The sequence below is a fragment of the Euwallacea fornicatus genome, chromosome 9 (assembly GCF_040115645.1).
Source record: "Euwallacea fornicatus isolate EFF26 chromosome 9, ASM4011564v1, whole genome shotgun sequence".
Lineage (NCBI taxonomy): Eukaryota > Metazoa > Arthropoda > Insecta > Coleoptera > Curculionidae > Euwallacea > Euwallacea fornicatus.
The window spans coordinates 3,882,149-3,896,332 of NC_089549.1; the positions used below are offsets into that span (position 1 = coordinate 3,882,149).

The 14,184-nt window shown below is 35.7% G+C and overlaps 1 protein-coding gene across 6 annotated transcripts in view; it reads right to left on the reverse strand.

Moving 5' to 3' along the window:
- Hr38 (Hormone receptor-like in 38) overlaps positions 1 to 10,759 on the reverse strand; it is an 82,120-nt gene extending 71,361 nt beyond the window's left edge. For 4 of the 6 annotated variants that reach the window (XM_066285476.1, XM_066285475.1, XM_066285474.1 and 1 more), the window contains exons 1-2: positions 10,210 to 10,759; positions 9,946 to 10,119 (exon numbers count right to left, since the gene is read on the reverse strand). In XM_066285476.1, coding sequence (XP_066141573.1) covers positions 9,946 to 10,119; positions 10,210 to 10,288 — 253 coding nt within the window. In that variant the 5' untranslated portion in view covers positions 10,289 to 10,759. The remainder of the gene's footprint in view (positions 1 to 9,945; positions 10,120 to 10,209) is intronic. The other 2 variants (XM_066285473.1, XM_066285477.1) reach the window with 2 other exon arrangements.
- Positions 10,760 to 14,184: the final 3,425 nt, after the last annotated feature.

The following is a 14,184-nucleotide window of genomic DNA, read 5'->3' on the forward strand; positions in this document are numbered from 1 at the left end:
TAACCCCGGTGCCATAGCAGTTTACACGACAAACACATTGTTTTACATCAATTACATAAATAACGGCCCCATGGTACTTCCTTATTGAGCTCCAGCGGTGATCTTACAACGCCAAATTTCAAAAATATTGCCCAGAGGCTTTTTATTCGAACAGATCGTGACCGATCTGTGCCATATAGCTTTTTCGGTCTCACGCTGAAATCAGAGTGCTAATTGTATCTGTGTGATCTCAGGTCAGAGGTCGTAAACATAAATTCTTATAGAAGAAACTAGTTGTTGCAGGAAGAAGTTAAGAGCTCTTTCAACTGAAACAACCTCACCTAGATCTCCTAGTAAACTGTTGACCACTAGAAATGGCCCGAAAAGCACCTGATCACCAAAAAACCGCGACGAGTACACCGGTATAGAAAAACGTGATAAATATCCAAAAATTATCCACTTTCAAAGTCAGCTGAACTTGGAAAACCGTGCGACTCCAGACAGAACTGAGGACTCACTGCCACAAACTTTCTCTATGACCTCGACTCTATAGCAGGACAAAGAGAGACAATGCCAGAGGAGCCGCTAAGAGGGAACGAGCAAGAAGCTATGTGACGTCGCCGAATCAATGCTTCTGACGTGACGTCACGTTGCGGAACGGGTGAAAATGATGACGTAAATAGTGAGGTCGTCTCAGTCGATTACATGGAGGCGAGAAGGTGGAGCGATCGGTGGCTATTAATGTCTGTTTAGTGACGTCACAACGGAGGCACGTTTTATGTTATCTAGGGGTGTGTTCCAGGTTTAAGTTTATTAAAGACTATCCAGGAAGGTACGTCCGCGAATGACGGTTTGAATGGAGATGTAGGGGGGGTTAAGGGTATAAAGGGAAATTTGTCTGCACAAAGAGAACTTCTTTCTCTTAAGCGTTGTCGGCTGTTTAACTACATCGGGTATTTTCTATTGTTTTCATTTGTCAAATTTTCAAAAACTGTACAATTACCATTTTCCAGTTCGGAAAGTTGGTTTTGAATTAAAGCATAATGCGGCGAAGCTGAATCCAAAAAGAGTCTCCCTTTCTCTATTTGAAAACTATCAATATCCATCTAAAAGTTCCAGAATTACCTATGGACGAATAAATGTTGGACATGCTCGCGAAGGCACTGATTTAAATGCGTATCGCCAAAAACTTGCAATTTTCCCTGTGAGAAATTAATTTTGTACAAAATTGCACTAAAATTTATGTCTCTTTCGTGGACTTAACTCTGTCTTTTATGACGTCATTAGATAGCCACCGAGTCGAGGAAGAAAAGCATATGTAAATATCTCAGAAACAACAATGCATTTTTGGCTTATAAATCACTCAATTATACGAGGAAGTAATGAAGATCTTTACCATTTTTGACATTAATTATGTTTCATCGCAATAAACCTCACAACATAAACACTACAAAAGGAAAACCCATCGTTAATTACATCACCTATCTTAGACAAACAATTTATCTGCCATTCCAGAGTTATGCGAGACGAATAAAGAAAAAACGTAAATTACATAAAATACCTAAAAATAGTATCAGGACAGCCGCTTACAAATGTACTACCAGGGCAATAAAAGAGTGGTAACGTACACTGGTGGCATGCTAATTACGAAGAGTGATGCGACCTACCTTAAAAAATTAACGTCCAGTCGTAAAATGGACTTGATTTTTATTTCCTGTTTGGATTCGGGTTGGGTCTCAGAAAATTTCATACCACTTTAATATCGCTCACATTTAACGCCTTTGTGAAACTCAAAAATATGTTTAGTATCGTGTCAAATGCCCTAAAACCATCCACTAATAACTATAATCTAAGGGACAATCACGAAACTGATGAGAGCACTATCGTGCGTTTCCTGAAACCCCTGTGATTTGGCACCGGCACTAATAACGAATCTCATGACTGCTTTATGTGTAAATAATTGGCTACAACAACAATAACTTTCACATGTAAAAGTGTAAATACTTGATTTTAATTGCTCCACGAAATTTGGCGCACGTTTTGTGTTTATAATGCAGAATAACTTTTTAAACTTAAAGTCAAAGTCTAAAGATTGATATGTTAGATGTGTTCCTTTAGCTCTGTCCCTAAAAGCATCGTTAGATGTAAAATCTGAATTTCATCGAGAGGGGAAGCTCGGCTAATATAACCAATTAAATTTGCTGATACTTTGAAATTTTATAAAAATTAACAAACGTTTTTCAAAACCAGAGCCTATTAGTGAATATAATATTAAAATATTCACTATGAATAATAGCCTATTATATGTTACATTGGTAGCTTGAATACACAGAATGATGTGAAATTTTAAACTCAATAAGACCTCAAGTACGTAAAAGCATGCAATCTTGTAAAAAAATTCAATTATGCATAAAATGCCTCGAGAGACATCAACGTGTGAAACACAAGAGTATTAGAAATGCATAGAAAAATATCGAGAACTGCAAAAATTATTAAGAGCAGTCGCAACCTCCCGGGCTTTCCGTAAAATAGATCTTTGGCGAGTCTGGAAACCGGAAATAATTTTAAAAAAGGAGGAATGTCGAGATTACTCAAGAAAATTAAACATATTCCTCACAAATTGACAAAACACTTTTAGAAAATATAAATAAAACTGCTTGAATGGTACATTGAGAATAGACCTTCGACCCAATTTTGGCAGCTCTAAAATTTCTAAGTGCACAACCATTTCTGTACTAAAAAAAATGGCGAAAGTCCACGTCCCACGGTTCGAAGTCGACTTATCCATGCTTGAATTTCTATCACATAAGCATTGATTTTTGTTTAAAACGTTTTCTCCGTTACTCCCAATTTAAAAGTTTTTCCTGTAAAAAACTCCTCCACTTCCTCAGAGGAAACACGCATCACTCCGTAAGCCTGAACCTCGAGTTGAATGGAGACAAAACACGAGAAACTTTTTCTTCAAACATAAGTTTCCATTAAGATTTGCCCCTGTCAACAACAAGTTTCTAATCATTCCAATACACACAGTACGGCAACTCTCTAGTGTCCGAACACGTGGTCATGCACAGTGTAGGTAAATGGTATATCTTTAGGGCTACCCACGATCACGTGGACGTATTTTCGTGACGTTGGAGTAAGAATTATTTTATTTATAACATCAAATGACTAAACCTACGCGATATATATAAATTTATTTCTGTTTACAGGCCTAGTTATACGGGCACCCAAGAATTACGACCTCCTTATACAAAGTGTCCTTTAAACGCAGGCAAAACTTCAGGGGGTTATTCCCTGAACTACTCTAAGAATATTTTTTTCTTTGATAATTTTTGCAGACCTTCTCTGTTCCGAAGATGCAGAGCGAGAAAAATGTTCGACAATAGTAACATTTTATTACTAAATATTACTTGAAAAGCCTCTTAATCTACAAGAACTGTTGAAAATGACTACCTCCAGCTAGGATGCAAGAATCTCACCTTCTCCTCATTGACTGCCGAACTCTTTGAAAAGTACCAGATTCATTTCCTATTGAGTTACACGTAGCAATGATACGGTTTGTTAAAGCTTCCACATTTTCCACTGGAGTATTATAAATTAATGACTTTAAATATCACTATAGGAAATAATCCAGGGGGTTTAAATCTGGGGATCGAGCAGGCTATAAGTGAAGTCCACCTGGACCAATCCAGCAATTTTCGTATGTGATCATTAAAAATTCGAAAGACCAGGAAGGCTAATGACAGTAAGAACGCTAAAAGTGGCTGAGCACGGTCGCTAATTCTTTTTACCGATGAAGGGAATTGCTCAAGAAATAGATTGGTCGAGGTGGACCTCCCAATAACTACTTCACTCGAGGTAGTCATTTTCAGGGGTTCTTGTAAATTAAGAAGCATCACATGTAACATTTAATAATAAATATTACTGTTGTCGAAAAATTTTCCCGTTCTGTATTTTTGGAACAAACTAGCTATTCAAAAATCATCAAAGGACAAAACATTCTTAGAATAGTTCAGGGAATAACCCGTTGAATTTTTGCCGTATGTTTAATGGACACCCTGTACAAGATAGATTCTAAAGTGGTATGTAGTATATTTTAGATAATACATGGCAGGAATATTCAGTTTTCCTTCAAGACAATGAATCAGGCGAGTTGGTCCATGTGACTGTAACATGTTGAATATAGATCTCGTGGTGCTAATTGAGAAACGATCGTATTTTTTATTCATTTTAACTCCCCTTGAATTGAACCTGTTGAAGGTTTTCTATTATATTCTGCATTCCGTGCAGCATTATAACCATCGTAAAAACGGTCCGTTATTCAACGTTTTTGACATCATTTGACGATAGAATTACGGGAGGCGATATAAGTAATAAAATGATTACTTAATGCAAGTTGAAGCTTTACTGTAATACCGGATTTGTTTATTAAAAATACAGGCTACACCTTTGTAGCTAACAAAATCCGTACATGGAAAATTACGAGTTTAATGTATTTTAGAAGTTTGTATTTTTGTTTTGCTGGAAAAACCTGACATTGTAATAAATAACAAAAATCAAAATAAGCATTAAGCAATTTAATCGTGTAAAGGTGCACTGATGTATCTATTATTTACGCAGTATAAAGTAGTTTATTGGTTTTGTCGATTTATTGAAAAAGTGTAATTTTTTTATATTTGTGATGTATGTCACATTTGATCACATTCTTCCTGCCTATCTAATGGTTAAAAAATAATTGTAGGATGCTATTAAAAAAAAAATACTGTTTTGAATTTAAAAATTCTAAATTTAAATAATTTAGCTCGAAAACTTTTACCAAGGTTTTTCTTAATTCTTTTATTGTTTATGAAAATGTGTTGATTTTCCAGTAATTTAAAATTTATTTCATCAATTTATGTTAAATAGTATTTTAGAGAATTGAGTTTTAGTAAAGCTTTACAAGTATCTAAAACGTCGTAAAAATCAAAATATATCAAAAACACTTCAAAATCGGTACAATTTTGAATTATGAAACATGTTTTTTTTCGAAAAAAAAACTTTTTCATAAAAAAACTGCTATGGTTCATTTAAAAAAATTTAGTAAGAATAGTTTCCGGTTTAACCGGAAATAATATCATGTTGAAAACATTTCTATAATATCAAGTTGTTTCCACAAAACAAAAATAAATTAAACTTGTAATTGTCCATATACGAATCATGTCAGCTCTCAAAAGTAAACTCTATGTAGTCAACACTACGACTAGGGAAATTACATTCACAATCCCCGAAATTTTGGCATCATGCGGATATGCGAGCTTCATAGTATTCGCTATGATATACGTATTCATATTTAAATCAAGCATTTTTTGAGTACACTTGAGGCAGAGGAAAGCTGTCAATGAGTGGAGTGGGATATTCATATCTACAATCACAACCAAGCGGCGCTATGAGCTGCCTGCCAGAGTGAAATGAGTTCAAGGCCCTACCAGGATGCCGAAATGTTCTTCAGAAATTGGTAAACCAAGTCAAAAATCATATTGGCCTGGGTCTTGACTTCGGTTTATTTGCCAGAAAAATCCAAGATATCGTTTTTAATGTGAATTTAAATGTCTGTACTTCTTAAGGAAAAAAGAAAAGATGACTATAATGGTCAATGGTAGAAATGGGGTTGAGTTTTACCACATAAACTGACCTGCAAGCATTTGCAATTTTTTTAGTTATTTAGCGTCATTTAACCAAAATCTCGTACTAGACTTCCGAAGAAGGGCAAAGTGCCGGTCTAGGGCGATGGACTTTCCTGGTCGAGGATTTTTCTTGGGAGATACGAGAGTGGTGATCAAAAATTTTATCCAGGGCGTCAGTCTTGCTAAGGTGGACCCTGTCAAAACCTTATTGGTTTTTAATGCGTTTAATTGCAACGTTTATATCCGTTTAACTCTAATATATTGTATGGTTTCAAATTGTAACCTCCCTCCTCCTCTTAACTTTTTTTTAAATTGAAAAGCCGTTTTAAATAGAATAAAACAATATTATCTTTCAACGTTTGTTTATTCTTTTAAATGTTGCTTGCGTCACCGGTAGTCTAAGGTGACCGATTAATATAAATTGAAATATGGGTCAAATGGCACCTCAAATTAAACGCCTTTTAAAAGTACATTCAATGAAATATTGTGATGGAGGATCTATTGATTTGTTTTTGAGAAAAATAGGTGTAAATGTGGTGAAAATTGCAATGCGAACTTAGTTAAATATTACGTAAATACTGAAGAAATTTGTTTGGTGATAGGAAATTGGTTTGTTTTCGATTTTGTGCTCTGAAACAGTTTTTGGTTAAAAAAAAACAGTAAAATGATAAAAATATTTTTCTCGAAAACTAATTGATAGATTCTGAATCGCAATACTCACTAAATGTAGTTTTGAAAGATTTTAATTTGAACTGTCACGTCGCCCATGTTTTAATTTGAATAAATTGACCATCCAGCGCTATTGGTGGCGCAAGCAACATTAAAAAAAATACAAACGTCCAAATACGGTATTTTTTGTTCTTTTCAAAGCCGCTTTTGAATGAAAAAAAAATCGTCGAAATGCTAACGGGGGTATAACTTAGGGTCGCACGGTATATATATATATTTATATAAACTATATTATAAAATGACATCAAAATCAATTCTATTAAATTTTCGACTCTGCATTTTACGTTTATTCCAAAATTTGAGTCACCGACAGAAGCAATAACACGTGCTCACGACTTGTAACTATACTGCAAATATATGCATAAATCATGTACTTAAGCAACTTATGATACTAAGTAATTACCTAAGTCACCTGCAGACTCTCGTTGATGAAACAGGCGATTGCGCGATTTCTTCGTCGATTTATTAAAACCTGAATATTAACAATTACCAAATCCTCTGGTGGTAAACTGTACAGTTTGTAATCGTAAAATTTCCCTACGCAGGTGTCGAACTGAAGAATCTTAATAAATTGTATCGTTACTGTACCTTTTGCTAGCAGTAAATTACGAATTAATTGGCAGTGTTCTATGTAATTACCTGATGTAGAATTTCATTTTATGTGTTTGCTTAGAGAGATTTTTTCAAGGCGCACCAATAAAACTAGTACTTCCCAATGAAATTGTGCTTCCTGCCGTAATAATTTCAAATTAATTTTATTTATGGGCTCGTTTTAATAAGGACCGTTTAGTGACAAAATAAATCGCGATGACGTAACGGAGGTTAAAAATATCCAGACTGCCCACTCGGCTGGAGACCAAGGATAGGTTCTCCCTTAACGCAGCATCCCTCATCCACGGCGTCTACGTCACGGGATAAATCTGGAGACACGCGGACTCTATTACAGTAAACCTGTTTTCACGTAGGCACTACGACGGGATATTTTTGAAACATTCAGGAAAATTGATAAGCCCGGTGACGTCAGAGGGGAACATTCACGTGAGTTAAGCTTTTCGTTATCGGGGTTTACTCTTGGGAGCGTTCGCTCATTTTTATGTCGAGATTTTCTTTGTGGGCAGCAGCTTTTTATAGGAATATATAACGGATTTCATGATAGAAAACGTGGTGTAGGAGTAGCTAATCCCTGGATGTTTAAAGACTTATAAAGCCCTTTTATGTGCGGTATTCTAGTATTAGATTTTCGATTTTACACACACGAGAACGAATGGGTATTTGTTTTTCTCGTTTTTACGTCATATTCTACTTTTAGCCTGAATGGGTTTTTGGGCTCATGTTAGGCACTTCCCCCTGTTTTTCTTTAATTAAACTGTCAAATTGGCCGAAACTTTTTTGCAAAATTATATAGCTAAACCGTGGTCCTCGACGTTAATCCCAAACAATTTATTTCGTCATAGTAGTCTCGAAAAAGTGTTATAAATTTACGGTCCGTCCCAAGGTTGTTCGTTAATTTTTAGGTGAAAACTAAGGTATCTAAAGCTATTAATTAGAGAAAAAATATTACAAGGACGATATTATGTAGTATTAACCTCTGCAGACATATAAAATTATGCAAAACGATTCGCATTTGAATTTCTCGTTTTCGGCTTTAGGCCGAAACGTCTGTGGTCATGATTTTTTTCAATCTTTTATTAATAGTCTGGTTTTATCTGATTAGAAATCGACATATAAACCTCTTATAAATCGATGACGATAGATTTGTTTTTCTTAATTTAGACGGCCATTATTCTAATGTTATTTTTAACTTATTCAAGTTAATTACTGATAGCATTCCTTTAATTCGTAATAATCAAGTAAACTAGTCACGATATTGCAGTGCCACTTATTTTATATAAAATTGATAAAATATTTAAATTTCCTATATCTCTGCAATGAAGCTTCTTTCTCAAAAGCTTACAGCAAGTGTACTAAGTGGAGACGAATATCTAGAAAGAAATTTTCCTTTTCAGCTCCTGACCCTCTTTTCAGCAGAAAGATCTAGAAGCTAATGCAAAATATACTCAAATTTCCATTAGCTTCACTTCTAATTACTAATTAACACTGCATAAGCTGTGTTACACTTACATATAAACCCAAACTAGAAGCTCCCACACGAATTCAATGAATATTCAACAGGTTGATCTAATAATATTAAGATAATATCGTTTATTATGGCTGTTATTTTTAAATATGACGTTTAAATTTACTGTAATTAATGTCTCTATGTGAATATTGATTAACTTGTTTAGATAACGGATTTTGAGTTTAGTTGGGTACTCATTGATTGAATTTATGCCTCGGGCGTCGGTGCATGAGTGAGTGCTAACGGGAGCATTAACAGGCATCATAAAGAGTTTAACGAAAGGGCTTTTATGAAATACTTAGGAATGTATTTCTATAAAAAAATATGTCTTCAATAACGTCTCCGTAGCATTTAAATCAAATTATTATTTTTAAAAAATTTTCATTACAGAAAGGAGTGATTAAACGGGTTTAATTCCACAATTCACCTGTGCGTCTTTATTTCGCATCCACTTAATAAATGGGATTAGCAAAAATAATAGTTACACGCAGTAGTTTTACAAATATGGAATTCAACTTGAATAAATTCAAATTTCCCCCATTTCCTTATGATTCTTGTACCGTGCATCAAAATGTAAAAATAAATCATGTGTGAAATTACTTAAGGGTTTTTGAAACATTTATGAATTTTCGAAATGCACAACTTTGGATTTTTACGTAAGTGTCCAGATAGCTTTAAGTTAAAAAAAATTTGGTGAAAAATGACCGGTTGCCAGCTAATTCGACTTAATTTTGAATGGAAAAAAATACGAATGCACGCGATTCGCGAGAATTGAGACAATCGTTAATTATGCATATAATGACGTTTGTCACTATAAAACTAGAAATTCACTCGAAAGGTTCATTATGTAAATCAAAACGTGAATGTTCTAATAGCAGTGAACAGTTATTTCTGCATTACATAAATTTTCCTAAAAATAATCTTTTTCGAAGAACTACAACATTATCGATATCATCAATTATAGAAAGCGAAACTTTCAGGTCCTGGAGGGTATGAATTTTATTGATGAAGAAATACAGTCAAATTCTCCGTTTGCATATCAAGGGAAAGAAGTCGTTATGCGTTCACATGTCATCAAAAATTGTTGGCAGAAATTGACCAAAATTTTCGAAATATGATTTTTACGATCGTTGGAAAATATGGAAAAATTGATTGTGACATCAAATGTGATGTTCTCGCGAAATTTGGACGACTGTTTGGTGGAAAAAGCCTTACAAAGTACATTTAAAATTTTCTAGTTTAAAATATTTTTCCAAGGCTTAAGAAAGCTCTTTCTAATATAAAATATCGCCCTTCTTGCCTATGAGATACCATCTAAAAAAGCCTACTTCTCTTATATACACGCAAGGTGATTGAACCAAGTCATCAATCTCTGGAAAGTCAAAACCTTTGGTTAGTAGTAAAAGAAGCGTTAAATTCCCCAAAGCTCCATCCACCGAAAAAATGCGTACATACACTTATTGTAGCCGAATCCTGGCGAATTATTGTTCGAATCTGTAGGTTCTGTAGTGAGCGCTGGCGCGGGGGTTGCAGTACCGTTACAGGGCGTCCGGCCAGCCCTGAAGAAGCCCTCCGGGTGACGAAACGAAGCGGAAGGCCGTAGACGCATCTCCCGATAGGCGCATCCTACTGATGCCACATGCAACAATCAACAACAAACGACAATAACATTTGGAGTACTACGAGACAGAACTAGGTGCGACAGCTACTACAAGTCACCTGGTGAACAGGGCGAAGCTTCAGCTTCCAGTTGAGTTTCGGGGGGAGAATCCACTTCGAATGGAAACACTAACAACATTCAGCAAGATGGTCAGTTTCTGAGATTCTGCACGAAAAACAGCTTATACTACGCTTATGCTAGTTTTAGGTGCGTTTAAGCGTTCTGATCAACAAGTGGGTAAATCGTTGGACGTTTTTAAGGCTGGTCCAGGTACTCGGTTGTAATATCACTCTAATTTCGCACTATAGTTTCGACAGTCTCCAAGTGGAAGCTCAGTTGCGTTGCTCCGAAGTCCGTTCACATCACCAAGAGTTTCGAAGAAAGAACCTCGTCAGAAAGCCAAGCACTTTCGCGACATATGCCAACAATCACATATTGGCAGAAACTTCTGGGTGATAGCACCAATAATATGAAGTCGAGTTTAAGTCACAAAAACTGAAAATTTCTCTTTCTTTTCCCGAATCGCGGACAAATCGCGTCTCGTGTTGCGTCCGGCAGTATTCGACCGATCGCTGTTCGATCTGCCGGCACTTTGTTCCCCTGCCACAACTTTCCGTTCATTATAAACGGCAAGGCATCGCGTCGCGGCGACGTGTGACGTCACTCGTTTCTGTGACGTCATGGTGCAGCGACGCTAGGTTTGTTCCACGCGACGCCGGCCGTCGACGAGTTTCCCTGGATCATTCGGATCGATGCGATGCCACGGGGTGATTACACAAAGTGCCTCCCAGGCACGACACGTGCTTGATACAATTCACCTGAGTGGGATAAATCGTATGTAGCCCGTCGGATTTGGCCGGGAATCCCCTTTCAGAGCGTTTACCCCGCGATTTACCTGTGGCGGGTACACCCACGGAAGAATAAAATTTTAGGCAAAACAGGGAAATGTCCTAGGGATCAAAAGTGTTACGAATTTATCAAGAGGGAAAATACATATGGAACGGTTGTTTTTTAAGATTTTTTTGCTCAGGTATTACTGCGTCTGATTTGCAATTTTATACAGGGCGTCTTGTATTAGTAGGTCTACCTACTAACTGGAGATTCCTTGTGTGAAAATACTTCCTCTCCTTATGGCACTTTTTTCCTTAGCACTTTATACTCATTACACAGGGGTGAACTTAGAAAAAAAACTTTTGTTAATAACTTGGGTGTCTTTTAACTTATTTTAATGAAATTTTGCAGCGATGTATAATTGAATTAGGCGCACCTCTCCCATGATTTGAATTTAAAATTTTTGGGGAGACGATGGGGAAGATGGGGGGCAGTGTACAGGTTTTTCCCCCAACTTTTTTTGCGCACGCCAATAGGAAATTTGTGTAGTTATTCAAATTAGTTGTTTCCTTACCAGGATTTCTTCATTGTTGGAAAATTTTGATGTACATCTTACTTTGGAAAATATTTCACCTTATTGGCTTCCTATACGTGACTCCCATTATTTATTTATGTAATTAACTACACCAGGAAAATGAATATTTACAAATTGTCCATAACACTCAGGATACAGAGAGAACGATTGCTTTTCAAATAGAAAATTGAGACATTAATAAGTGTAATGCACACTAAATACTAAAATGGTAACCATTTGTGTTTTGGAACTATGTACTCTATATAAATAAACAATGGGAGCCACGTATTGGGAGCAATGGGCTGATATACCTTCTAAAGTAAGCTGCAAATAAAAATTTTAAAATACTGCAGAAATTTAGGTAAAGAAATAACTAATATGAATAACAAAACAAATACACCATTGGCGTGGCCAAAAAAGTTGGGGGAAAAACGTGAACACGACCCCCCTATTTTCCTTTATGTAATGAGTATAGTGTGCCAAAAAATAAAGAGCCATAAAGAAAGTCTAATTATTTACGTATAAGAACTCATCGGGTAACGGCTTACTCAACTAATAAGGAGACACCCTGTACAGTTATTGTTGGCTATCACTGCAAAGTACTTATTTTTTTAAATACTCATAAGTCGTTAAATAATAGCGGCTTAAAATGTACATGTTAAAATTCTACGCTACACTATGAGAATCGGTAAAATCGTGTGTAACAGAAGTAGCACAAAAATTTCGTTACTTGATAGAAACACGCTTTGCATGAACTTAAAAAGTTATGAAAACTTCGAATATTTCAAAAAACGAACCGTTTAAAAAAAGTCATGTTTTCTTTTCAAGTTATTGTTGATAATTTTTTATAAAGTTAAATAAGAAATGGTTGACAGGTTCGTGAGAACGCCAATGAGTTAAGGAGCACTTAAAGAAAATTTAAGCGAAACCGGTGGAGTAGATTTCGAGAAAACGCGTTTAAAGTTTTTGAGAAAGAAACGCCAAATGCGAGCGTCCAAATTTTCATTGGCCTTTTGCGAATGGGCTCCAAAGCACCTTTCAAACAGATCTTCCCTTGAAAAGTCCTCATATATCGATTAAATGTTAATTTGCACATCTTGGTGAAGAGAAAGTGGGCGGTTGTAGTCTTCCCGTCCCAGCGTCTCCCCTACTTGTCCGCTCCGGCCGACCTGACGCCATCGCACTTTCAGCAAGAAATAATACAGAAGGAAACCCGAAATCAGCTTTACAGTTTTTTTAGAATAGTCTAGAGATGTTTTCCTATCATAAAAAAATGTTTTTCTACATGTATTTTCTCCCTTAATTATTCAATAAAAAACCACATAATTTTCACTAAATTAGATTTTTGAGAGCTGCTAATTCATCTGGTTCCACTAGGATGTTTTTTTAAAAGAAACCTTAACTCTCAAACCTCCGTTCCCAAATGCCGTTACTCGAAGGGCTTTGATGGACATTTAAGCAGACAATTAAATAAATGCACTATTGGCGTTCTCAAACAAAAAGTTGGGGCGAAAACGTGTACCCGATCTCCCATTTTCTTCATGTTTTTTCGATTTTTTTTAACTAAAATCATCGAAAATGGGCACCTAATCGAATTACACATTAATGTAAAAATTCATTAAAATATGTTAAGAAACACCGAAATTATTAAGAAAAGTAATTTTGTTTTACTAACTTCAACAACTTGTGAACAAAGTGTCATAAGGAAAGCTTAATTATTGTCGTATAATGAATCTCTGGTTAGTAGATTGATCTACTAGTACGAGACACCTTGTGTATAATAAAATAAACAAATATTTTAATGGTGATAAGTATTTTTTTAATTAGAAGGAAAATGATATGCAATTTTAGTTTGTGTAAAATGACGCTTCGTATAGTCTTCCAATGCCGGTGCCCGTAATTTCCGAAGCACTCAAATATCTGTGTTTAATACTTTTTTTCTTTCAGCCTCATCTAAAGCATAATTAAAAACTTGTAGAACTTGTGCCTCAGTCCTTATACTTCTCATTTCAATGGGAACATCCTTACCGTTCATGTCTTCCTCCTTATTAACATCACTCGTCTGCTTATCTTCGTTCCATAAATTGATATCAGCAGGAGTGCAAACAATGTTGGGATTCACTATTTTCAATAAATTAAAAACATCCAATGATGGACCGACAAGAACGTCAGCAGTGAATCGCAATTATTCCCTAATTACGCTTAAGGGAACATCATCTTCATCTTGATCATTGGTGCAAAAGAGATTGTTCCAACATGTTTGAATAGTTTGCTGATTAACTGCATTCCAGGCCATATGCAAATCAAAAACAGCTTCTCGTTATGTTACCTGTTTCAAAGCCTCAGGTATGTTTTCAGGATTCTTTGATAAGATAGACGAAAGTAGAAATTTTCGGTAGTATAATTTAGTTTGTCTTATTAGGTTCAGGCCCATGGGTTGAATTAATGGAGTTACGTTGGGCGGTATGGACATAAGAAAAATTGACCCATCCTCGCTCTTCAGTTGTTGCTCAAGAGGATGACCGGGTGCATTATCTAAGAGTAATAATGCTTTAATTGGCAGCTTCGTTTTTTTTTTAATTTTTTATCTACAAATTAAATTATGTCCAAATTGTGAATATGTAAAACA